The 25,156-nt window shown below is 39.2% G+C and overlaps 1 protein-coding gene across 1 annotated transcript in view; it reads left to right on the forward strand.

The window, feature by feature from the left end:
* Positions 1-25,156, forward strand: part of LOC119778237 (inactive N-acetylated-alpha-linked acidic dipeptidase-like protein 2) — a 44,783-nt gene that overhangs the window by 14,688 nt on the left and 4,939 nt on the right. The window contains exon 3 of the mRNA XM_038277389.1: positions 12,924-13,016. Coding sequence (XP_038133317.1) covers positions 12,924-13,016 — 93 coding nt within the window. The remainder of the gene's footprint in view (positions 1-12,923; positions 13,017-25,156) is intronic.

The raw sequence follows: 25,156 nt of genomic DNA on the forward strand, positions 1-25,156 counted from the left end.
TTGATACTGTGAAATAATTTCCTCCCCCTGCTTTGTGGGCATGAATAATTTAATGTTCATTGTGGTTGAGTAGCTGCTTAAAGGAGCTAATGGCAGCTGATTGCTGGGACGTCAAGGCTGAAAGAATTACTTTTTTTTCTATTTTTGTATTTTGCAAAAGATGACAAATTATCTAACATTCTTTTTTTGTAGCACGGCTATACATAAACTGCCGATCTAAAATTAAAAGTGGCAACATTGCTGATTCCACAGCAAAACAAACCATAAAAAGTTTGATCCCTTTCTGGTGGTATTTCAATTCTGTACTATAAATAATAGCGGGTCATTTAATACATTGTGGATGCAGTGATATACCTGACAAAATGTCAGAATTGATAAATGAACATTTAATTTCATGGCGGACATTTAAAACATATTAAATTTGAGCCACTAAGGGCGCTAGACCTGAACCTTCAGCTTTAAAGGCAACTGTTGCCATTTTTCACTATAATATAAAAATAAGCTCCTAGCAACAAGTCTAATGATCTCTATGTCTTCATTGTTTGCTGTCTTCAGTCAGCAGTGAGTGAGCAAGCCCCCCCCCCTAAAAAAAAGGCACTGACAGGCAGACAGACTAATAACAATAATATTGTCTTAAATTGTACCCCATACTACGTTGGTACTTTAAAAAGTTGATTGACTCAATAGATTTATCATCACATTTTTTAAAATAAAAAGTTCGATCATCAAGGAATAAACAATGGATCATTATTTATGCCTAAAACTAATATGTTCGCAATCATTTGATGGATTTAAAGTTAATTAGTAAAAAAATTAAAAAACAAATATTTTCATTGCGATCACTGAGTCTGGGAGCGGCCATCTTTGCCCAAATATAGTAGCCCCTCCTTCCTGCCATCTTCCAGCAGTGACGTCACGGTGCGGTAAGCCTAGCGCCATTCTCCCCGCTTTCCAAGCTAAATCAATGGGAACTACTAGACACATCTGCAATCAACAACAATTATTGAAGATTTCCAGAGGACTTCACCATTGAAATTCACCAGAGCTATAGTGAAACTGACAATGCCCACGTGCATGGCAGCTGGATGCTGGAATACATCGGGTAAAAGTGGAAAAAAGAGTTATTCCACCTTTCTGATTCCTGATCCTCCACGGACGGGTTGGTCGTTGGATCGCCAACTTGAAGAGGGAGGATTTGCCATCGAACTTCTGGCCAGAGAAAAAACCCGTAATATGTAGCCAACATTTGGAAGAAGAATGTTTTCAAGAGGACTTGGATAATAGCGCGTTGTGACAAACACCAGATACAGCACTGGGACTTGATCAACAGCCGATACCGCACCGTGACGTCACTAACCAGTAGGTGGCAGTAGTGTTCTTTGACAAACATGGATGCCTCCAGTAAAGCACATTCACATGAAAATTACTCTGAATTAAAAACACAATTATTATTCATATTGAAAGTATTTTCAGAAGTTTGATTTCTGAATATGATCAGACTTTTCCTTTAAAGGGTTTTATTGATTATTCATTATATAAAAACAAACTTAGTGTTTAGAATCAAGTCCTTAAACAGGAAGCAGTGTATCATATGCCTGCATGGAGTGTAAAGCTGTAATGAGCTTTGGCAGCATTGACTTTACACGACATAGAAAAATGTTTTGCTTTCAGATGTGAATCTTATTTGGCATCATGTTGGTGAGTTTTTTTATATTTTCAAGTCAAAAGTCATCCTAGAACATCTTCTTAAGAAATGTATAATGATGGTTACATAAGGGCATTTTCTTCATTCAACTGAAATCTGATATATTTCTCTGGAAGCCGTTTTCAAATTAAATCGTATTTTTATCATGCAGGTTAAAGGTTCGTTTTCACACATTGATGGAACAAACAAACCAAAAATCAGAGTTTTATGTATTTATCGCTGTAAAGTCGTGATCTTTGTTTAACCACTGATGTAAATGATGAAGATTTTAAAAGGCTGTAGCTTTACATCTAAGAAAAAAACATGTAGTAAAATACATAAAACATAGATATGTTCTGTTTGTTTTACTTTCATTCTGTTATCTGAGGAAAAAGAAACATTACTTTGAAATATATTATGGTCATTTTAAGTGAAAAACACCCTTAGCGTGCCATTCTAAACACCCAGCTCTATGATTCAATTAAAAACCTTAAACTCCAACTGTGTTTTAAAGAATGCAGAGCAGTGCGTCTCAGGTTAGATCAGTCTTTCTCAATTCAAATGTCAAACATTTGAATTGAGAAAGCTTCCTGGAAGCGAAACGTCTTCAAACCTTGAAACCGAGTTCAGTGGATTGTTTTTAAACTTTTACGGAATTTTAAAGGTGTTGTTTTTTTCTATAAAGCAAGCTGTTTTCAAAAACCTGTGGAAAATGACAACAATCCCAGCTGAGCCCTGCCCTTACCTAGTGATTAAATAATGATAAGTTATAAATATAAATAAATGATAAAAATAATTAAAAATATTTTAGAATAAAAAACATAAACAACTTTTCATTAACAATGATGCAGGCTAAAAAATATGTATCATATGTAATTACACTAAACAACAACTTTAAAGGGCACAGGCTAATGACAGTTAGCAGGATGCTAATGTTAGATTCAATAGGGATGCTAGCCATATTAGCATCTTATTTATCTCTCCATTTCTATTAAGTAGCATCTCTAGCTCCAAGCCTTTTCACTCACAGGCAGATGTTCAGATGACTGTTTAACGCTGCAGGAATGCATCTTAGCTCTGGAATGCTACATCTATAGAAACAGGCAACTTTCTTTCCATTCAGAAACAACTTACATCCCTGCTGGCTGAGCAGGAGGCTCCACTTCTTCAGCTTCTCAGGCTGACTCAGGCTCAGAGATGTATGGTTCCACCTTTGTGTTTTACAAACATTTTAAGCCCTGGAGAAGTTGCAGGAAGCTGATCCAGGTCAGGGGAAGACAAAGCGGGCAGGAACGGTTCAGGAATAACGGAATACTCCGCTCTATCAGAGGTTCCGACCCAAACCAGAGCAGAGGGACCCAGACTTCCAGGAATCCTCAGAGCGTGAAGGCAGAAGATGATTCAGACGGCGTGCCCAGAAGGACACACACAGATGCAGACCGGCTGAATCCAGCAGGAGTCCAAGGATGGTTCCGGGGAACAGATCAGACGGGGCCAGTGGATGAGAGGGAAAGGAATCAGGAAATAAGAACCACAAAGGAAACGCTGAAACGCGCTCACCACCGGTTAGGGAATAATCTCGCCTGAAGACATGAGCTCAAAAATAACTTGGAAAAAACCGACAGACAGTAAACTCACAGAAGGCAAACAATGATCTGGCCTAGATAGCTGGGCTGAACCAAATATCAAGCAGAACCTACAGGTGGATGAGATCAGAGATGATTAGAGAGCGAGCAGAATAAAGCAGGTGAATGACAGGAACACTTAGGGCCAGCTATCAGAGCAGATCATCACAGCAGGAGGAAATGTCCTGATCTGAAAGTTAGTTTGTGAAAAAACACACACAGTAGTGGTAGCCTGTAATTCAGTGAAGGGTGGAGTCAGAGTAAGAAATATTCACACCCAGGAGAAGACCAGTGGCTGGAAGTTGGAGGGGATTTTGCTGCCATTCGGCTGCCGTTTGACTGGGAAGGACCATGTTGAATGGCTGCTACTGTAATCAACACATATTGTATCGGCTACAGTCCCTGGAGTGACTGTTAAAAGTTCTATCACGCAATCAAATAAGATTTTACTAAGTAAAATCAAGTCAAGTTGATTTAAAAAAACAAACTAAAGTAAATTTTACCACCAAATTTCTCTTATCAAAAAAAGATATGCTTTTGCTTTGCTAGTAAATTTTACTCATCTAAATCTCAACTGTATACTATTTTCATCTTTTTTTATTTTCATTATATACAAGTCATTCAATAAAATTCAAACTGAAAAGTCTGCTGGTCAGATTCAGAGAGCTGCTTATTAAAAACACTATGCTATGCTTTCATCTGTTAATTGTGTTGTTAAAACTATTTAGTAAGATAGATAAAATGTAGTTGTCTTTTGATAGATAAAGATAAATTAAATCTAAAAGGTTTGGATCTAAAGGCACTTATATGGAAATTTGCAGTAAATTTTACATAAAAACTGATGTAATATTGACAGGACCACAAAGTCGTTTTTAAAGAGCTTTTTACAGCTATATCATCAACATTTCAACTACTGGCTGCTATAAGAGCTTTTTTTTTTTCTAAAGATGTTTTCCTCTCACATATATAGTTATCTGGTTGATTCTTACCTGTTTCTGCTGTTTGTTATCCTGCCTTTGAGCATTGTGCTATAGGTAGTCTGTCTGGCCAGGTGAGGAGATTCTTCTACAAAACATCTACTTTTTCTGAGCTGTGGTCAGTTTTTCACCTGTAGGTTACAAAACACAGCTGAATTTAAAATCAGACAGAGTAACAGAAAGAAATACCCCAAAGCTTTTTATTTACTCAGCTCAGCTGTAAGGACTGTGGGATCATGACACTGGTTCACTCTTCCCTCTGAGTCTCATTCAGACTTTTCCCATTTAAAGTCATGTATCGGCCTAAAAATGGTAGCCTCTCCACTGCAAATCCAAAACATGGTTATTTTTGTCTGCATTTCATTTTCTCAGTTTCCCATCTGTCAATATGTCTCTGTTTCCAGACGCCTCCTCTGGAGAGCTCTTTAGCAGAGCTGACAGATGCGACGGCTCCCCGTGTTTTCCCTGACCACCTTGTTGCTTCATTTAACCAGGATCCTCCATTAGGGGAAATCCTTCTGGTCTCAGTCTAAGTTGGCACATGTCGGCACCATTAGGAACGGTTAGATGCGTCACTTTATTTGCCAAATACACAATTAATATGTACAGTTTCCACAACATTGACCATTGGTGCGCCGCAAGCTGGTTCAGCAAAATAACAAACAAAATTCCCAAAGCAATTCTCCAATTTAAACATTTGGAGTCTAGAGACTTGATCAACAGCCGATACCGCACCGTGACGTCACCAACCAGCAGAGATGGGAAGTAACGAAGTACAAATACTTCGTTACTGTACTCAAGTAGATTTTTTTGATATTTTTACTTTACTTTACTACTTATTTTTATGGTGACTTTTTACTTCTACTCCTTACATTTTTACACAAATATCTGTACTTTCTACTCCTTACATTTTAAAAAATTGTCTCGTTACTTTAGTTTTGAATCATTTCAATGGAGTTACCGTTATTATTTTTCACGTCATCAATACCAAATTCAATCTAATTGGATGGGAATCTACGTTGCATTTGACGCACCGCTACAAGATGAATCGACAGATTCCGCGGTATTCATTGGCGGCAAATCATTGCAGCTTGGTGGCGGTGGCGTTAGCATAGTAGCATGGACGACGAGATGATTGAAAATGAACACAACGGAGATCTAGTCCTATTGGCAGACATCCACTTAAAATGTAGGCAACGGCATGAAAAAAGTGGTTTCTACTTTTACTTTTATACTTTAAGTAAATATACAAGCCTGTACTTTGTTACTTTTACTTGTTCTGCTGGAGGTTTCTTCCTGTTAAAAGGGAGTTTTTCCTCTCCACTGTCGCTACAAGCATGCTTAGTGTGAGGGATTGTATTTGAGTCAATAAGTCGATGCAATCAACTGGTTTTCCTTAGATAGAAAACTTTGTATCAATTTGACTGGATGATCTGGTTGATCTGTAAAGTGCTTTGAGATGACATGTGTTGTGAATTTGGCGCTATATAAATAAACTGAATTGAATTGAATTGAAATTAAAGAAGTTTAATCAGTACTTCCACTTTTACCAGAGTATTTTTTAACACAAGTATCTGACTTTTACTCAAGTACGGAAAGTGAGTACTTTTGCCATCTCTGCCAACCAGTAGGTGGCAGTAGTGTTCTTTGACAAACATGGATGCCTCCAGCAAAGCAAATTCAAATGGAAATTACTCTGAATTAAAAACATTGATCATTTATTGAACAGGATGGAATAATTTCAGATTTAAAGTACTTCCTTCCTTGTATTCTGAATGTGAGCAGACTTTTGCTTTAATGAGTAATGCTACCTGCTAACTCATGGCTACTTGCGGCTCTGTAGTTTTAACCTGACTCCGCCAGATGGATTTGCTCCGCATATCCATCTGGAACCTTCCGTTGAAGTAATTTTGGGAAGGGGCGAAAATACTGGTTAGCTGATTGGCCTATGTTGGTGATAGACGGGCCAAATAAACCAATCAGATCAACGAAGCATATGACGTACTAACAGAGCGACGACGAAGAGGAGCCAATTGATAGATCAAACTCTTGCTGAAACCAGTCAGGAGAAGAGCAAAAACATCTTTTCCTCTGAGAAAAGCCTCCAGAGCAGTGTTTTGCTCTTCTTTCAGTGAAGAAATACTCTGTAATTCCCATAAAACTTGCTCGATAGCCGCGCTAACGCTAGTTTCATCGGCTGAAGCCGCCATGTTCTTTAGACTGAACTGTCGCGCTTCTCGTTGCGTCACACCTCAACCCGCCTCAAAGCCAACGCTGATTGGACGTTCGTTTGGTGAACGGCTCCAAATCTTCTTTAACGGAGAGTCTCCAGACTGATCTGCGAGTGAAACCTTGAAAGCTTGCGAGATCCGGATGGTCTCACGAGGCTACTGTAGTCCCTCTTTGGGGCTATTTTTGGCCCCCCCTGTGTAATAGTTTCATATTACGCCGCGACAGTGGCGTTGGATGTAGGAGTTTGCTCTGAAATCGAAGGATTGACGGTTCAAGCCCCGGTTCCGACTTTCAGTGTCGTTGTGTCCTTGGGCAAGACCCTTCACCTGCATTGTCTACTGATGGTGGTCAGAGGGTGGCGCCAGTGTACGGCAGCCCCGCTTCTGTCAGTGAGCCCCAGGGCAGCTGTGGCTACAATGTAGCTTGCCACCATCAGTGTGTGAGTGAATGGGTGAATGAATGTAGTGTAAAGCGCTTTGGTCAAGTCTCCTGACTTGAATAAAGGCGCTATATAAGTACAGGACATTTACCATTTCCATGTTATGAACTAATAAAAACAGATGGCTGACTGTGTTAGCTACAGTTTATATGAATAAATATCACACTATGTTTTGTTTCTTAAAAAAAGGAAACAATCTTATCGACTTTAAATAACTTAATCACATGTGAAACAGTAAGTCGCCTCTTTTCTGCTCCTCATCTGTAAACTCATTCATCATGAAGGGGAATCGCTGTTCGACAAATCTGTCTCTTGGCTTCTGCTTGCATGTCTGCAGCCTGAATACACATAAGGGCCACATGTTCCATCCCCTCTCTTTAGCCGTAGTCATTTGTGGCCATTGTCAAAAGTGATAAATGGGTTATGTGGCTCAGATAAGAGAGAGCAGTGAATTTTTATAATGTATTAAACGGGAGTGAGAGGGCAAGGAGACAGGCGGACTGGGAGGGACGCAGCAGAGGAGCTGTGTGGAGTGGAGCTGGGAAAGTGGGCTGTCATGCTGTGGTGCTGCAGGCAGGGGACCTCTGTCACACACAGTTTGAGACCCTGCTTCACATCTTTACTGGCGTTTCGTCTGTATTTTCCCTCAGATATCCAGCCATCAGGCCCCTTGAGCTCACAGCCGTCCAGCAAGGCGGCAGAGCTGCCAGTGACAGTTTCCACTGACTGCTCACTCACGTCGCCCTACTGGCACTTTTTTTTTATCTGTAGAAGTTCTTTTGATGTCTTTGTGAGCGCCTGGTGGAATTGGACACCTTCTAAAAAATCTCTTTCTATTTTTGTTCTTCTCGTTTCTCGATGAGGCTCATAAAGATCCAAGCAAACCAGGCTGAATTCAGCCACTTTATACACGTGTGTAAGAAAGGCTACAGCTTTAAATGATGCAGTATCATTAAACTGGGACTTCTACATGTTGCTACAAAAACCTCTAAGAAATGACTCAAACATTTAATTAGAGGAAGTTCAATTCTATTCAGTTTATTTCTATGGCTCCAATTCACATCATGTCATCTCAGGTCACTTTCCAGTTCACCAGATCATCCAGTCAGATTGATTCAAAGTTTTCCATCTAAGAAAAACCAGCTGATTGCATCGACTCATTGACTCTTCAGCAATCCCTCACACTAAGCATGCTTGTAGCGACAGTGGAGAGGAAAAACTCCCTTTTAACAGGAAGAAAGCAAACCTACCATAAAAAAAGTTTTTTTTCATTTAAACCTTTTTTGTTTCGTTTGTTTTATGATCAGCCAGCCAAAAGTTTCAGAGCTAATGAAGGTTAATGTTATAAGAATTTGGGATTTTTCACTTTAGTTCAGTTTTTCTTGGTTGTAACATTTTCTTTTCTCTAATTTCACTAGTTCTATTCAGTTATTATAACCATTTTGCCATTTTCTGTTAGTTACTATTTTTTTTGAGAATACCTAGTTTTAATTTAGTTTTTATTAGTTCTAGTAGTACTTTTTGACGTTTTTTTTAATACTTTGGTTAATTACAGTAGCAGCCATTCAAGATTTCCCTGCTTTCATTGGTTGGTCCTTGGCTGGTCCTTGGTTGGTCCTTGGATGGTCCTTGGTTGGTCCTTGGCTGGTCCTTGGTTGGTCCTTGGCTGGTCCTTGGATGGTCCTTGGCTGACCCTTGGCTGGCCCTTGTCTGGTCCTTGGCTGGCCCTTGGCCGGTCCTCGTCTGGTCCTTGGTTGGTCCTTGGTTGGTCCTTGGCTGGTCCTTGGATGGTCCTTGGCTGACCCTTGGCTGGCCCTTGTCTGGTCCTTGGCTGGTCCTTGGCTGGCCCTTGGCCGGTCCTTGGCTGGTCCTTGGTTGGTCCTCGTCCGGTCCTTGGTTGGTCCTCGTCTGGTCCTTGGTTGGTCCTTGGATGGTCCTTGGTTGGTCCTTGGTTGGTCCTTGGATGGTCCTTGGCTGGCCCTTGGCTGGCCCTTGTCTGGTCCTTGGCTGGCCCTTGGCTGGTCCTTGGATGGTCCTCATCCGGTCCTTGGCTGGTCCTCGTCCGGTCCTTGGCTGGTCCTCGTCTGGTCCTTGGTTGGTCCTTGGATGGTCCTTGGTTGGTCCTTGGATGGTCCCCTAAGATTCCTTTTTAAACTTCAATCTTTGTACTAAAATATTCTTTCTGTCATGATTTGTGGACATTAAGATCTAAAGAGAAGCACCATCTCCTGGTCAGACCCTGTAATTCAGTGGTAGGATGGAGTCAGATTGAAAAAATATGCAGGAGGGGGTCACTGCAGTGGCTGGAAGTTGGATGGAAGATGGTCGCCATTGGGCTGGCGTTTGACTGGGAGCTGTGGACTCTAAAGAGAAACACTGCATCTTTCATGGTGTTTATGTGCACGTCTGTGTGTTTGTGCTGCTGCCAAAGCATCAAAACAAATTAGATCCGCCTTCTTATGATCCGACAGCTTCCATCCAATCAAATTGCAGGGCAACCGATGAAGATAAACAGTTAAAGGATGCAGAACTCAGGAAGAAACTGATCAACTACTCCAATCTCCTGCTGTTAGCTGTCTTAGTTCCAGAGCAGGGTACCGACTCTGCCCCGCTCTGGCTCACTGTCTGCTTGGGAGGTCAAACGCCAGTCAGAGTGCAGCAGAGCGGGGCAGGGGGGCCAAATATTAGCCACATGACATCACGTATCTGGACTTTATGGAAAAATAAAAGGAAAAACGTCACTTTTGTTTCAAGCTTGTCAGAGCAAACCTTTAAAGGAAGACATCCTGGTGAAAAGATTTGTTTCCTTAAATACCATCAAATTGCTGTTTAGCACTGTAGAGCCCTTTTAATGCACCATCCACACCCTTTAGGGAAACCTCTCCTCAGCAGGAACAGTGAAGCTAAATAATGGTAGAATGTGTGGAACTAGATTCTACATCTGGAACAGAACCTGTTAGAGCCATCAGGCCACATCAGCTTTCTATAGATGCTTGAAATAAGAACACATACCATCAGTAACTTAAAGCTGTTTGCTGGTTTTACTATTTTTAGCACGTTTTTACAAAATTATATGTATAAAATCTTTTGAAATCCATTTATCATTTCAGTTCCATCAGAATTTCGTCATATTTTGTGTTGCACCATTAAATAAAACCCCAATAAAATGCACTGTTTATGGTAGTAATATTATAAAATATAAAAACTAAACATTAAGGTGTTTGAATACCTTGGAAAGGCTCAGAGTTTATTGCAACAGAGCTGCGGTTGTTGCAAAAGTCAGTGAAGGGCATGATGATGGCAGGGAATAGAGGGAAGATGTGTAAAAAAGAGAGAGCGTCTGATGACTGAGTAGACTGCAGAGAGAGGCGGGCGGCGAGGGACTGTGGGTGGTGAGTGAATGAGAGGCAGACAGGAGACATTATGGACAGAGCAGAAAATTTGACAGGTAAGTGCGGCAATTGTGTAAATGGAAAGCCGATGGCAGGAGAAGCAGAGAGTGAAGAAGAGTGAGACGGAGTGGCAAACAGAGCCGGGATCTGAAGGGCAAGAAAACAGAAGGTCTGACAACAGAATGGGACCTGAACCAGAGGCTGAACAAACAACTGATGGGAAAATGCACTTTAAACACATTATTAGGGAGATGGATGGATAACTGATGCATTTATAAAAACATAAAGTATTTATTGAGGATGTAGAATAAAATAAATTCAGTCCTTAACCCTTTATAGGGCACTCAGTGAAAATTAACATTTTGAGCCAATAGTGTTTTTGGAATCCAGGACCTTATTACCTTTGGAACGTTCAAAACATCTGGATATTTTTATGGCAAAAAGTGAATGTTAATGTAATAACAAGAAACGCCAACTTGCCCAAATATATTAAGAAAAATAACAAAAGTGCTTCTAGAAGAAGTTCATGAAAAACACTCTTAGAGTGAAAGAAACACATTTTTTTGGAACAACTTATTGTTGTTTACAATCTAATGAAAGACTTTCCATCCAAAAGCTTCTCAAAAGCCATTGATTGGTTCCCAAATGCTGACATGCGTCCCCTAGGGGTGGCACAGTGTATTTGAAGAGTGAGCCAGTTTTTATTTATGTTTTCATGACAATGTTAACCAGTGGCGGTTCTAGAGCAAATGTACCAGGGGTCCAGGGCTCAGAAAAGCATAAAATAAAGAACAGAGCAAAGGATTCAAATGTATTAATAAAGCTGCATGAAGTGACATTTCTATTCAATTAGGTTTAATTAAAATTCTATGTCTTATTAGGTCAATATATACTTCTAGATTAATTGATTTAAGTTAAAATTACTATATAATAATAATTACTTTATATTATAAATCTGAATTAGAACTCAAGAAAAACTGATAAATTCAGCTGTCAAAAGTAGCATTTTTTTTATTTGTTTTGCAGATGTAAACTGGGATCCTATCTCATTCCCACTGAAGCTATCGCCTTATTGTTTTTAAATAAGTAGTGGAGCAGAATTTGTAAAGAAAAAAATGAAATAGATCTAAAGCACCAATCAGTAACCATGTCTGTTCCATCATTAGGATTTCTTTGAGTGTTATGTTTTCAGCACAGGGGCCATAACATGATCTACAGGGGCCCTGGACCCCGCTGGCCCCTGTCTGGAACCGCACATAATGTTGACCTCTGCAGTAGAATAAACAGCTTAACTGACAATAATTGCACTTGAACGTTGGCAGCTTTTGCAAAGATGTTTATTTTATTGCAATATTTAATTTACTGCTGTTAACTTTTTTTTTTTTTGTTAAGTTGCTGAAAAGGTTGGAGTGGGGTTAGAGATTCAGGGGCCACATAAAAAATTATTGTAAACAACAGGGGGGCCCATAGAAAGGTTTAAATAAAACAAAGGTCCTCATGAAGCTCATTACTGCCTCCTTTTATGATCCATTGTTTTTTAGTTTGATTAATCAGTAAATGTTTTTATTTTTGGTTGTTTTAATTTTGGACATCTGTGTGATTTTTATTATGTAATAAGAATGAAAAAAGCAACATCGGCTCCAAGAATCGGTCCGAACACATCGGCAGCCCAAAGCAGTTAGACTGATGTTAATAACGGTCAGAAAGTATGAAAATATAAACAGCATTAAACAATTTCTAATAATCCAATTTTACTGCAGACTAGATTTGGATTCTGGGATTTTTACATTCGCTGTTGCTCCAGTTGCTGCATTTGGTTTTTCTTGTTGTTTTGAATTAACGTTTAGTTTAAAAAGTTAAAACTAAATTTAAAGTCTTTATTTTGATGCTCCAAGTTTGAAATATTCCTGTATTTAGATGCTGACCTCAGTCCTGGGTTATTATTGCCAATTATTACTAGAAAACATTGGATATAGATAATAAACTAATCATGACTCATCCAGCATCTCCTTAACTACAGGCTTTGGTGGAGGAAACTTTGCTTTGATGCATTGAGATTAAGTTTGCTTTTTTTGTGTTTTGGTCGATAAAGAATGAGATCAAGTATCTTTTATTTTCATTATGGACTAAAGGGAAAGTTTTCAACCAATATTTCAGAGTAAGGAGAAGAAATTCCATTTAAACTCTAATCTTAACATCTTGCTTCTGTTTTTATCTGTTTTTATGGAGGTAAAGACTAAAAAAGATTAAAACTTCAAATCCATCACATTTACAAATGAGTATGTGGAGGATTTTGGAATCGTTTAGAAACAGCTGTTGTTATTATTATTATTTTTATTCCAAGGATTAGAATAATGCTACTAGCCTCTTTAATAAGACTCAGTTCCCTGCAGACGCTTCGCATTGGGAAAGAAAAACAGAGAAGAAAGACCTGAGAACGTGTGCAAATGTTTACGAAGTCAACCACAAGTTGGCTTGTGTTGCACCTGATCACCAATACAAACTCATCAGACATGTAAACGACCTTTTCTAATCTGGTTCTGAAGTCACTATTTTTCCTTTTTTTTGTCCCAGATGGAAAGAAGATTACTCTGACTATAGGAAACCAGATGACCTATAAGAAGATTTACAACGTTGTTGGATACTTGAAAGGAAAGAAGAATCCAGGTGAGAAAGTTACAGGAACACATTAAATAAACGTCATAAACCTTCTGCAGGAGCTTCTGGCTGCAAACTCCACCAAATAAACCTGCTTTGATTCTTCCATCAAGATTCATTATAAAGTTACTGTGATGGAAAATTACCACTGATTTGATTTTCGCATTTTAAGAACCAACATTCCTTAAATCACCAGACCTTTAAATCTGTGCGCATCCATCCATCCATCCATCCATCCATCCATCCATCCATCCATCCATCCATCCATCCATCCATCCATCCATCCATCCATCCATCCATCCATCCATCCATCCATCCATCCATCCATCCATCCATCCATCCATCCATCCATCCATCCATCCATCCATCCATATCATTCTCAGGCCAGAAAGATTTTCCTTCTAAAAGCTCTTATTTTTCCCTGAATGCCTCTGAAAGGTTTGGATCCACTGGAAGTGACAAAGAAACATCTAAAGTAGAATCTTCAAACATAAACCTTTCATATAGGGGAAACAGAAAGATCTAAATATCCTCTATGAATACTGTATTGATGCTCAATAAGGTCCATTAGCACTTCATGACAAAAGGCTAAATACTCAAAACATGCATTTGCCCGATGTTTGTTTCTATTACTATGAGCATCTGTTTAAAGCAGAAACTGAGTCTATATTCTGGTGATTCTTTGGCTCCGTTTTGCTCCTGAGGGGGAAATGTGTGTCTCTTTTTGCTCTTGCATGCCCTTTTCTTTTAATTGTCAGTGTAGAGAAGGTTTTTAATCTTGTCCTTGCCTCTCCTCCACAGCCTTTCTCTTTACACACCCTCCACTCCCACAGCACTGTGATGCAACCCTACCTGTCCTGCCCACTCACCAGTGGAAAATTACCTTCCTGATTTACAGTGTGATATTAAGCAGACATAATGGCCCACTAAAACAGATAATATGGACCACAAATCTTTGCAAGTAGCAACACTTCAACTGGTTGTTGGCATTTGATCATAACCATGTTCTGCTCTCAAACATGAACAGAATGAATATTCATGCATGCTCTTAGCGGGCCTTTCTGCCCTGCTTTATGTACTTTATGGCTGCACAAACACAAGCAGCATCGTAATGATCCTAAAATACGCTTTGCTCCAATGCATTTTAGTACTGCAATGTTACAGCATTGCGCTTTATAACAAAAGGTCAAAGAAAGTGTCAGATTTGAACATTGGTCCTGATGTTAGGGTAACAGTAAAATGAGGACAGAGTGTTTCCCACAAATGCTACTGATGATTTGATCTTTATTAATTTGTAACAAGACTTTGCAGATAAAGCGCTCTGTCCTTTAAAATATATTTTAAAATTTAAATGTTGCAAAATATTATTCCAGTTTACCATCATCTTAAAATAGTTCCTATTAGTTTAGTTGAAATTTCTATGGCAAAGGAGAGTCCTAGATGTGATTGTCTATCAGTGGATGATCTTGTAGTAGGAATATAAGGAGCCAAAGCCAATACTCTAATTTTTCTGGTTTAAGATTAGCTTCTGCTTGCAGATACAAAACAGCCGCTCTGTCTGGATAAATATATTCTCATGTTTCCTGAAAGGGCAACAGGTGAAGCACACTCACGTTTAACCTGTGTTTGTAGACCAGTTAGTAGACCAGACATAGCTTCTCCACCAAACACATTCTTTCTCAAGGTTTATTCATAACATGTTACTGTTTAACCAAAGTATCTGTAATTTGTTTTGACTCTGACTACTTTCCATTATTGTCAGTAAGGAGGAACGAACGCTGCCCAGGCAGAACAGGGCTGATTACTGTGCATTAAAAGCCGTATGTGAACTAATCTCTCTTTGCAAAGATAAAAATAAAGTGCCGACTGAGTGAAATTAATCAATCTCCATTTATTTAACTTAAGCAAATAGTTGAATACTTTTTATTCACTACAATGTTTCAAATAAAACTACTCATACGAGTATTTATCACACCTGTGCTTGACTTCATGTCATACAAAACCTTTTTAATTTATTGTTGGAATAAACTTTGTCCTTATTTAGCCTTTTTCTTAATTCTATCTCAAGGATAAAATGAGGCATATTTCTCATTTTGTATGTATTTCAAAAGATGTCATGGATCATATGCATGTATGTGATATTTACCATAAACCATTCAGGTTCCAACGCTTTCCTCCTCAGTCTTCCCCCATATTAGGTCATAAATACACAAAGACTTTTCTTAGAATCTAGAACAATACAAAGAAATACTGCTACTGCTAGCAGCCAAATAGATCCTTATCCAATCCCTCCCACCCGGGGGGGGGGGGGGGGGGGGGGGGGGGGGGGGGGGGGGGGGGGGGGGGGGTGTGTGTGGGGGGCTAAACTCTGTTTACATGTATGGTTAATACAACTATTCCTTATTTGTTCACATTAATTATATTTTTGATAAAAACCACTATAATGCCATCGGAACGCTGATAATATTAAGTGTGTCTCAGCCCCCCCCCCTTCAGTGTCCACCATATTGGATCAGTCCATTTGCTGCACATGTTCAGAAAGGTCCAAACAGACAGCAGCAAACCATTTGAAAACAAACCATGCAAAGAGCAGTGTTGCCAACTTAGCGCTTTAGTCGCTATATTTAGCCACTTTTCAGACCCCTCTAGCACTTTGATTTCTAAAAAGCTCCTAGCGCCAAATCTAGAGACTTTTTTCTGCTACTGGAGACTTTGGAGACAACATCTAAAAGCAGCGAACTCTGCTCTCCAGAGCGAGTAGATTGGTAACCCCGCCTCCTGCTCTCCTCTATCTTGTCTGCTGTCATGATTCATGCAGCTATTATTTCATCCAAATGAAAAATGGAGAACAGATAAGCAGATCATGGCTTGTCTACAGTGAAAAGAAGGACTGGGTTATTTACTTTGGCCTTTTTGGAAACACAGGAAGGAGCAATCAGCTAAGTGAGCTTAGTGCTTGGAAAAAATCTTTCATTCCTTTAGAGACAGCATGAAAAGTCAGCTGAGTACAAAACATAGAGAGGAAAACAAGAAGAAAAGGGACAAGAAGAGAGGGACACAACCTAGAACAGATAATGGATGTCTGTTCTATTATCTGGAGAATGGGGCTGGGGCCCCTGCCTGTCTTTGCCTAGGGCCCCACATTTCCTTTCGATTACCATCAGAAGCCTCACTGTCATCCTAAACATTTATTCTGTCACTGATGTTAAATTCCCTTCAGATTGACAGATTATTTATCCTTTATTCTTAATTTATGATGGAATGAATTTTAGTTCCTTTCTCTTGGTTCTTGGATTTTTCTTGAACATCCTAACCGCCATGTTATCTCAGATTTCCCCACCTCACCATAACTCTCCCATACATCCATATTGTTACGTTAGACAAACATCTCAGTCTTCGTCAGACATCTGGTGACGCTGACTGATTCCAGGTTGATGCTGTCGATTCTAGAAGATGTTCTTCTTTAATAGCCTGGATCCTCCCAGTCTGTGTCGATGGTTCAGATGCTTAATGTCTTCCCCTTTCAGTGAAATTTATATTTTATAACGTTACCAGTTTGTAAATGCGATAATCGTGTTATTTTCCCAGAAAAAATGTCCTTTTAGGAATTGTGTTGATAAATCAGTCATTCATTAAATTATCATTTGTATTAATCATATTAAAATTACCTTTTAAAAATAACAAATAATATTAATATAGATATTCAACATTCGTTTCATTTTGCGCTTTTTTCTAGTGAGAAATAATTTATGTTGGCCTGATGTGATGTTCTTATCTTTAATGTTTTTTTGAATGAAGTCATTACATTTAAAATAATAGACTTGAAACCATTGGTCTGTGTGGATCTCATCTATATCATATTTTTCACTAAAATAAATCAACTTCTCCAAAGTTTTACTGCACTCTATGAGCCAGAATGATTTTAAACCAGAATATTGAGAATAATCTGCAGGAAATTTCAGCCTGAGCCCCAAAATGTCTTTTCTAAAATTCATTAAGGTTGTAATTTGTCTCATCTGATCTTCAGACTGGTACTGTAAGCTTTCATCTCCGTGCATCACAGGGTTTTGAAAGAGCTGATTAATTTAGACTTAGACTTGCTGATGCCATTTCAAATGGCTTAAATAGGTCAAACACTTTAGCTCTGAATATGCGAATAAAAAGATTAAAAGAAACATTACAAAAAAACCTTCAAATTCAAAAACGTTTGAACTGACTCCAAGTTTAAGGTTACGCTATTCTTGTCTGATTAAGGCAGCAAAATGTGAATATAGCATGTAAACATAAAGAAGCTCGGTCTTAAAGGAAAAGTCGCTCATATTCAGAATCCAAACTTCTGAAAGTTCTTTAAATCTGAAATGATTCCATCCTGTTCAATAAATGATCAGTGTTTTTAACTCAGAGTAATTTTCATGTGAATGTGCTTTACTGGAGGCATCCATGTTTGTCAAAGAACACTACTGCCACCTACTGGTTAGTGACATTGTCACGGTGCGGTATCGGCTGTTGATCAAGTCCCAGTGCTGTATCTGGTGTTTGTCACAACGCGCTATTATCCAAGTCATCTTGAAAACATTCTTCTTCCAAATGTTGGCTACATATTACGTGTGTAGAGATCTTCATCCATTCATTCATTAACTTCATAGGTTCCTGTTTTTTATATCTTCAGAATAAGTTTAAAACATATGTTTATTGGGTAACAAATATAGAAATATGAACCCCTTTGTGGTGTCGGCAGATGGCCGCTCACACTGAGCCTGGTTCTGCTAGAGTGTTTCCTCTCCACTGTCGCTACACGCATGCTTGGTGTGAGGGATTGCTGAAGAGTCAATGAGTCGATTCAATCAACTTTTTTTTTTTACCAATCAAACTGAATGATCTAGTTGAATTTTCTCTGTAAAGAGTCGTGAGATGAGATTAGTTTTGAATTTGAGTTTTTAAAATTGAAATAAATGGAAATAAATATGAAATTTGATATAATTTGTTAATTCTTAGCGTTGGATCAATTATTGATGGATTCATTAATCAATATCTTGCATCCCGACCACCTACAATACTGCTCTTACTGTCGCTGCCCGAAGAAGGCGAGGAAACAGAAGTTAGGAGGTCAAGTTTACCGCGTTCAGAAGGAGCCACACAGCCGACGTTAATTAACGGAGGATTAAAAGGTTTCTAACGTCCTTGATGGCGGCTGAGGAGGTCATGCAATCATTTAAATCAGGTGTGCTGAAGCAGCTGCAGGACAGTGGGTCCCTAGGTCCAGCACTGAGCACCCCCCCACCAGGAGCCATTTTTATATGCTTGGTTCTGCATGAACTGATTTACTGACAAATGACCACAGTAGAAATTTACTTCATACCTGTTTAAACTCACCAACAGCTGATAAATGATGTTATCTTATTATTATAATAGATTTTAAGCGATCAGTGCCTGTTTGCAGAGGCGAAGGCAGTAAATCATTCAGTCAAAGTAACATTTGATGATTTTAAAAGGTTTACGTTCTGAAGCAGAAGTAAAAGCATGAACCCAGTCACTGGATCATTAAGAGCCGCCTTGGAAACGATCTTTTCTTCCTGTGCTTTCAGCTCCTTTGCTGTACATCTTAATCATTTAATGTCTCTGAATTTTAAACCCTGACTTTGAAGATCCAATCATTCAGGTAAAACCTTAAAGGCTTTAAAATGTATTTCAGGTTTAGATCCTAACAGCAGCTGTCTTTGGTCTTCTTTCCTGTTGCTTAAATCAGAAAACATAGAAAATACTCAGAAATGTGCTTGTAGAGGTTCAGACCTCTCATTTGTCAAAACGTTGGGGATTTTGCAACAAATGCAATAGCGGCGATCATGTTAGCAGGGATTCTCTGGTGCTGATAATGTCACGTATCTCAGGAGGAAACCGGCACATGAAGGAGGAAGGAAACAAGCTTATAAAAGATGGCGGATACAGCAGAATGTCAGCTGGTTATCGCTCGTCACTTTCTCTCTATTACACCGAGCCTACAGCCATGATAGAGGATATATTGAATGTCCTGTAGATACGAAGGGTTAAGGGAGGTAATTTGAGTGGTCATAGAAGTCAAAAGGATTCTGGGACTCCTGAAACAAATGTCTCAATTCTATTCAGTTTATTTCTATAGCTCCAATTCACATCATGTCATCTCAGGTCACTTTCCAGTTCACCAGATCATCCAGTCAGATTGATTCAAAGTTTTCTATCTAAGGAAAACCAGCTGATTGCATCGACTCATTGACTCTTCAGCAATCCCTCACACTAAGCATGCTTGTAGCGACAGTGGAGAGGAAAAACTCTGTTTGAACAGGAAGAAACCTCCAGCAGAACCAGGCTCAGTGTGAGCGGCCATCTGCTGAGGCCCACTGGGGTTCAAGGAGACAGAAGCAGACATGCAGGTAATTTTCCAGTCTTGGATGGACCACAGATCAGCAAGATCACCCAAAACATCAGAGGGCCAGTCAGGCCCTCAAAGGGCATCCATCCTCCATCCATCCGTCCTCAAAGGGCCCTTTGAGGATGGATGGATGGAGGATGGAGGTATGTTGTCGATAATTCAGTCATTGTTCAGTCAGATGCAATGACTTTACAATAAATATGCCTCAGTGTTTATTTAGTCATAGCAAAGCATGTCCACTGGTGCCTGCTGTGTGTTTATACTGCATGCAACCCTAATGAACATTTGTCCTCAAATATTTACTGGCTGTAACTTTTTCCAGACAGGATTTAAAGGTTTCACATTCTGTGATTTTTCCCATTTCTATGTCAGTAACTTATTCCAGTTTCATGCAAAAGCTTTCAAATTAAAATATGGCGCCCTGTTGGCTTTTACCGTAAAATACCACTTCTGTGTTTCACACTTCATTTTTTTGCTATATTTGCCAGTAAACATAAGGCTTTGTTTATTTTAACCATAAGGAAACCATGAGACCAGAGGCAGGATATTGTTTTTGCGTGAAATGAGAAAAGAAGGACGCTCAGTTCTGGTAAATACCGCTGCCAGCAGCTCTATTTAAATCACGGAAACTAATCTCCATGCACATTTTGATCATGCATGGTGAAACTGGGTAACTATTGGGTAAGTATTGAAGAGCAGCACTGTGCTCCACCCTTAACAGTTGGAAACTGACAGGTTTACGATGCGTCGGCTCCATACAGCTGACTAAAGGGTAGAATCAGCTCCTCAGTGCAACATGAGGCCAATCTATGGCCGATTTATTTCATTCAGGTGTTCTGAACAAGAGAAACATTTTGGTCATGGGTCTTAAAAGTTATACAGTGATTTAGGGTTCATAGAGTCTCTGTCTGGGACACTGGGACGTAAAGATATTGCCTAAAATATAAAATCCCACCTCTTCAGAGATTGCAATAACCAACACTTTATAAATGTTTCATAATCTGGCATTTTATAAGAATAACATCATTTTTTCTGGAATCTGATTTATTTACCTTCTTGTCAGGATTTGGTTATTGAGTGTTGATCCAAAAGCAGAGGCAGAGAGGCAGAGGTGAATCTGTTGTGGTTTTAATTATGACTTAACAGAAATCTGAGGCTGGTTATCCAAAAATCCAAAAGGAAAACAAAGTCCAAACAAACATGAAACCAGAAGTCCAAAAATCCAAAAATCAAAAACATGAAAACAAGTCTAACGTACCAGAAACCATGGGGACATCAGGGGAATCACAAACATAACGAGGAATGCACAGAGAGGAGGAGTTGGAGCGTGCAGACGGTGTTTGACGAGGACCCAGCAAAGGAGACTGAGACAAAGAGGGGGCTAATGAGGAAACTGGGAGCAGGTGTGCACAGAACAAGAGAGGGAAAGAGCTAGGGAAGAAGGAGAACACAAGAGGGCAGCAGAGAGCAACAAATAGAAACCTGGAAATAACAACAAAATGATAATCAAATAACTAGAACTATAAAACACGGTGAAACGAAAACTAAACACTAGAAATCAAGGAATAAAGTAAGACTGAATACTCAAAAGAAAAACATAACAGAAACAGAAACCTAACACTTCTGGCTAAAGCTGTTGACGTCTGTGTTAAGGTTGGACATTTGAGCATCGTTATTATATAAATATGAATATATGTTTGACTGTTTTTATGGTTCAGACAAAACCACAAGCTTTAACGTAAAAAAAATAACCTTGAAAGTTACCCAAAAAAGTCGTAATCTAATTTCAATGGCTGTAAAACATCAAGAGAAATTGGGTAAAATCTACTTAACACTGAAAATGAAACATTTTTACATAAAAGCTATTGGCTGGATGGGATCAGTGCTGCTCCACCATCCAGGACACTTTCAGCAGCTATCAAAGCTCACAGGATGCTTAAATAATAAAATATTACTATGACCGTTTATATAGTGTTAGATTTAGGGAACCAGTTTTGAACATCTTGCTGCTTTCCTGTTGCAAATTTATCCGGCTCTAAATGGTTCAACAGGTCTTTGTTTGGTGCATGAGAAATTCTGTTGTCCAACATCTTTGGGTAGATAAAAAAAAAAAAAAAAAAAAAAAAAAAAAAAAACTTTTATGTTGCTTTTGCTACTGTTCAAAGGTAGAATTTACCCAATATAATCTGATTTATTTACTACCTAACATGCAAAGGTAGCGTTGAAATGATTTGCATGGATTGCATTTAACCTCCACCAAAATCATTTTTAGATCGTTCAGTGTTATTTAGTCAGACGTCAATCTGTAAAAAAACAAAGAAAAAGTACCTGAGTGAGAAAATTACAGGATAATAATTAAAATATATAAAAAAAACTACTGAATTATTATGGCAGACATTTGCATTTAGCACCTTTATTTGATCATCTTAAATCTAAATTTATAGTCCAAATTGCATTAACATCGTCTGTTAGAGGAAAAGTCCACTCAGCATCATTAATCAATGGATCATTATTTACACCTAAAACTAATACGTTCGCAGTGATTGAATGAATTTAGTGTTAATCAGGGAGAGGCCATTTTTGGCCAAATATACGGTAGTAACGCCTCACTCCTGATATCCTCCGGCAGTGATGTCATGTTCGGGTAAGCCTAGCGCCATTCTCTCTGCTTTACAAGCTAAATCAATGATTCTGATTCCTGATCCTCCACGGACGGGTTGGTCGTTGGATCGCCAACTTGAAGAGGGAGGATTTGCCATCGAACTTCTGGCCAGAGAAAAAACCCGTAATATGTAGCCAACATTTGGAAGAAGAATGTTTTCAAGATGACTTGGATAATAGCGCGTTGTGACAAACACCAGATACAGCACTGGGACTTGATCAACAGCCGATACCGCACCGTGACAATGTCACTAACCAGTAGGTGGCAGTAGTGTTCTTTGACAAACATGGATGCCTCCAGTAAAGCACATTCACATGAAAATTACTCTGAATTAAAAACACTGATCATTTATTGAACAGGATGGAATCATTTCAGATTTAAAGAACTTTCAGAAGTTTAGATTACAAATGTGAGCAGACTTTTCCTTTAATGTTCTTAAAAAAACATTAACATATTTCAGTGTCTTGTTTGTTAAAGCAAAAATTTTGTTTTCATTACCTGTAGGAAGAGATAAAGACGAGAAAACATGTCTTTAAATAACACTTTAATGTTTTTTATGCAAATGTCTAATTTAAATTTCCATCTGCTTCCCAGTTATACCATAAGTTATGCTTCTATTCAGCATAAAATTCAAAGAAAACACACAGTTTGAATATAAAAAAGGAGTGTGAATACAAATGTGATTATGGTGACATTTAACACATCATAACAACATTTTCACTATTTTCAGATGGTTGAAAATGAGCTTTGCAGATGACATTATGCCGTTATCGGGGTTTACATGGAGGATTCCCCGATGCAACAGCTAAGAAAATGTGATGACTCCTCCGTAACTGGGAGATCTTATCCAACCAGAGATGTTTTATACTAATACTGCCTGTTTGCATGAGTCAAACTCCCATCATAATAACTCATAATTATTAAAATGGAGACAAAATAGCATTTTGAGGCACAGGTTTCTGCTTTCATTTAAGTATTAAAAGGGATTTTAATGCATGATAATAAATTAGTCTGTGTCTCTTCTGAAATTTTTTTAAAAACAATCCACTGGACTTTGTTTCCAAGTTTGAAAACATTTCTCTTCTCATCCAGGAAGATTTTTCAGTTCAAAATGTCAGAAATAGTGTTGAGTTGGAGGTTTGGTTGGAAACCAAACAGACCTTAAAACAGAGACTAGTTCATCCTAAAGACCTAATCTGAGCAGAGTGTCTGCACGTCATTGCAGCGAGGAACGCTCTGATCTTTATATTAGAGAAACCAAACAACCTCTCCACAGACGCATGGCCCAACACAGAAGAGCGCCCTCCTCTGGATAAGACTCTGCGCTACATCTACACCTGATGGACAAAGGACATTCTTTGGAGGAGCAGAATGTTCACGTTTTGGACAAAGAAGACAGGTGGTTAGAGAGGAGAGTGAAGGAAGCCATGTTAAGAAAGAAAAAACAACCTTAAACAGAGGGGTGGAGGGGTGGGGGGCTCAGATTTGAGTTTTTAAAAACCTACAATGCAGCGATAGAGTTGATTCCTTCACGCTATCATCGCAGCCCCCAGCCCCATGCAGGGGAGCAGAGCAGCTCTGTTGGGTTTAAATCCAGAGAAATGTGAGTTTAAGAGGACGAAATGATCAAACACAGACAGCGATTTGCAACGTCAGCCTTTGCACAGGGGAGAAGAACTGCTGGCTCACAACCAGCACCTTTTCTCACAGTTCCCTTCACAGCAGAGCCTTTTATTAACAGTTTACATCATAGTAGGGCGGGTCTTAAACAGAAGACCCTGTAATGATTATCTGGCAGGATGCAGGTCATAAGACAGTGTGACTCTGCCTTATGACCTACTGGCCGGAGGCAGGTCATAAAGGAAATGACCCTGAAATGACCATCTGGCTGGATGGAAGTCACACAACAGTGTGACTCTGCCTCATGACCTACTGGCCGGAGGCAGGTCATAAAGGAAATGACCCTGAAATGACCATCTGGCTGGATGGAAGTCACACAACAGTGTGACTTCCATCCAGCCAGATGGTCATTTCAGGGTCATTTCCTTTTATGACCTGCATCCAGTAGGTCATGAGGCAGAGTCACACAACAGTGTGACTCTGCCTCATGACCTACTGGATGCAGGTCATAAAAGGTTATGACCCTCCTGATTGAATCACAGGACAGAAATGTAGCATCTTATTTATTCAATGTTTCATTTGCACACACATTCATTTTATAATTGTAACCCTAACAACCTCCCTGTTCATCCAGGCCAACTATTCCCTCTAACGACCCCCCTTTCAGAGACATAGACAGGTATGGGGCATTACAGGCTAACAAAGAAGCCAACCGACCCCCATTCCAAAGGGGGGGACCCGTTCATCCGTTTCTATTTGCATGTTTTCTAAACTAAAACCAGGCTTTGTTGGGCTGCTGGATAAAACCTGGAACTAAACGCTATTTCTGACATTTTGGATTGAAAAATCTTCCTGGATGGAAGAGAAACGTCTTCAGACTTGGAAACAAAAAGTCCAGAGGATTGATTTTAACTTTTTTTGGACCGACTATGACTTGGATAACTGAGAATCTTCACCATCATTCTGTGTTTCTTGTTTCCTCCATGTTTAGTGGAGATCAGGCATCTTTGTCTTTTCATTGGCATTACAAAATTTTTTTTAATGTTTTTTTTTTATGGTTTTATTTATCGCACCACTTTGAGACAAGTGAATTCATGAATGAGAGAACTGTAGCGTAAATGCACTCTTTTACTCATATCTGTTGAAATCATGGCCAATGGGAGGAAAATAAAAGCCAGAGAGCCTGATGGTGTTTAAATATTGAACAGATGGTGTCTCTGCTGTGGAGAGGTTGCCTTGTCCCCCTGTCATTTTCCCAACATTATCATTGTGTGCTTTTCCTGAATGCTGATATTTAACCCAGCATAGACGTTCACAACAGGTGCGCATCATTAAGTTGTTCAAACAGCGGGTGACCTTGCGATGTGAAGTCTGCGTCTCTGTGTCTAGAGGCATCGCTGCAGCTTCACACAAATCGGAATTTAGTGTTTTGGTTTTTCAGAATATGGGTTTGGAAAGTGG

The sequence above is a fragment of the Cyprinodon tularosa genome, unplaced genomic scaffold (assembly GCF_016077235.1).
Source record: "Cyprinodon tularosa strain WSP-4 unplaced genomic scaffold, ASM1607723v1 ctg1306, whole genome shotgun sequence".
In the NCBI taxonomy this organism is placed as follows: Eukaryota; Metazoa; Chordata; class Actinopteri; order Cyprinodontiformes; family Cyprinodontidae; genus Cyprinodon; species Cyprinodon tularosa.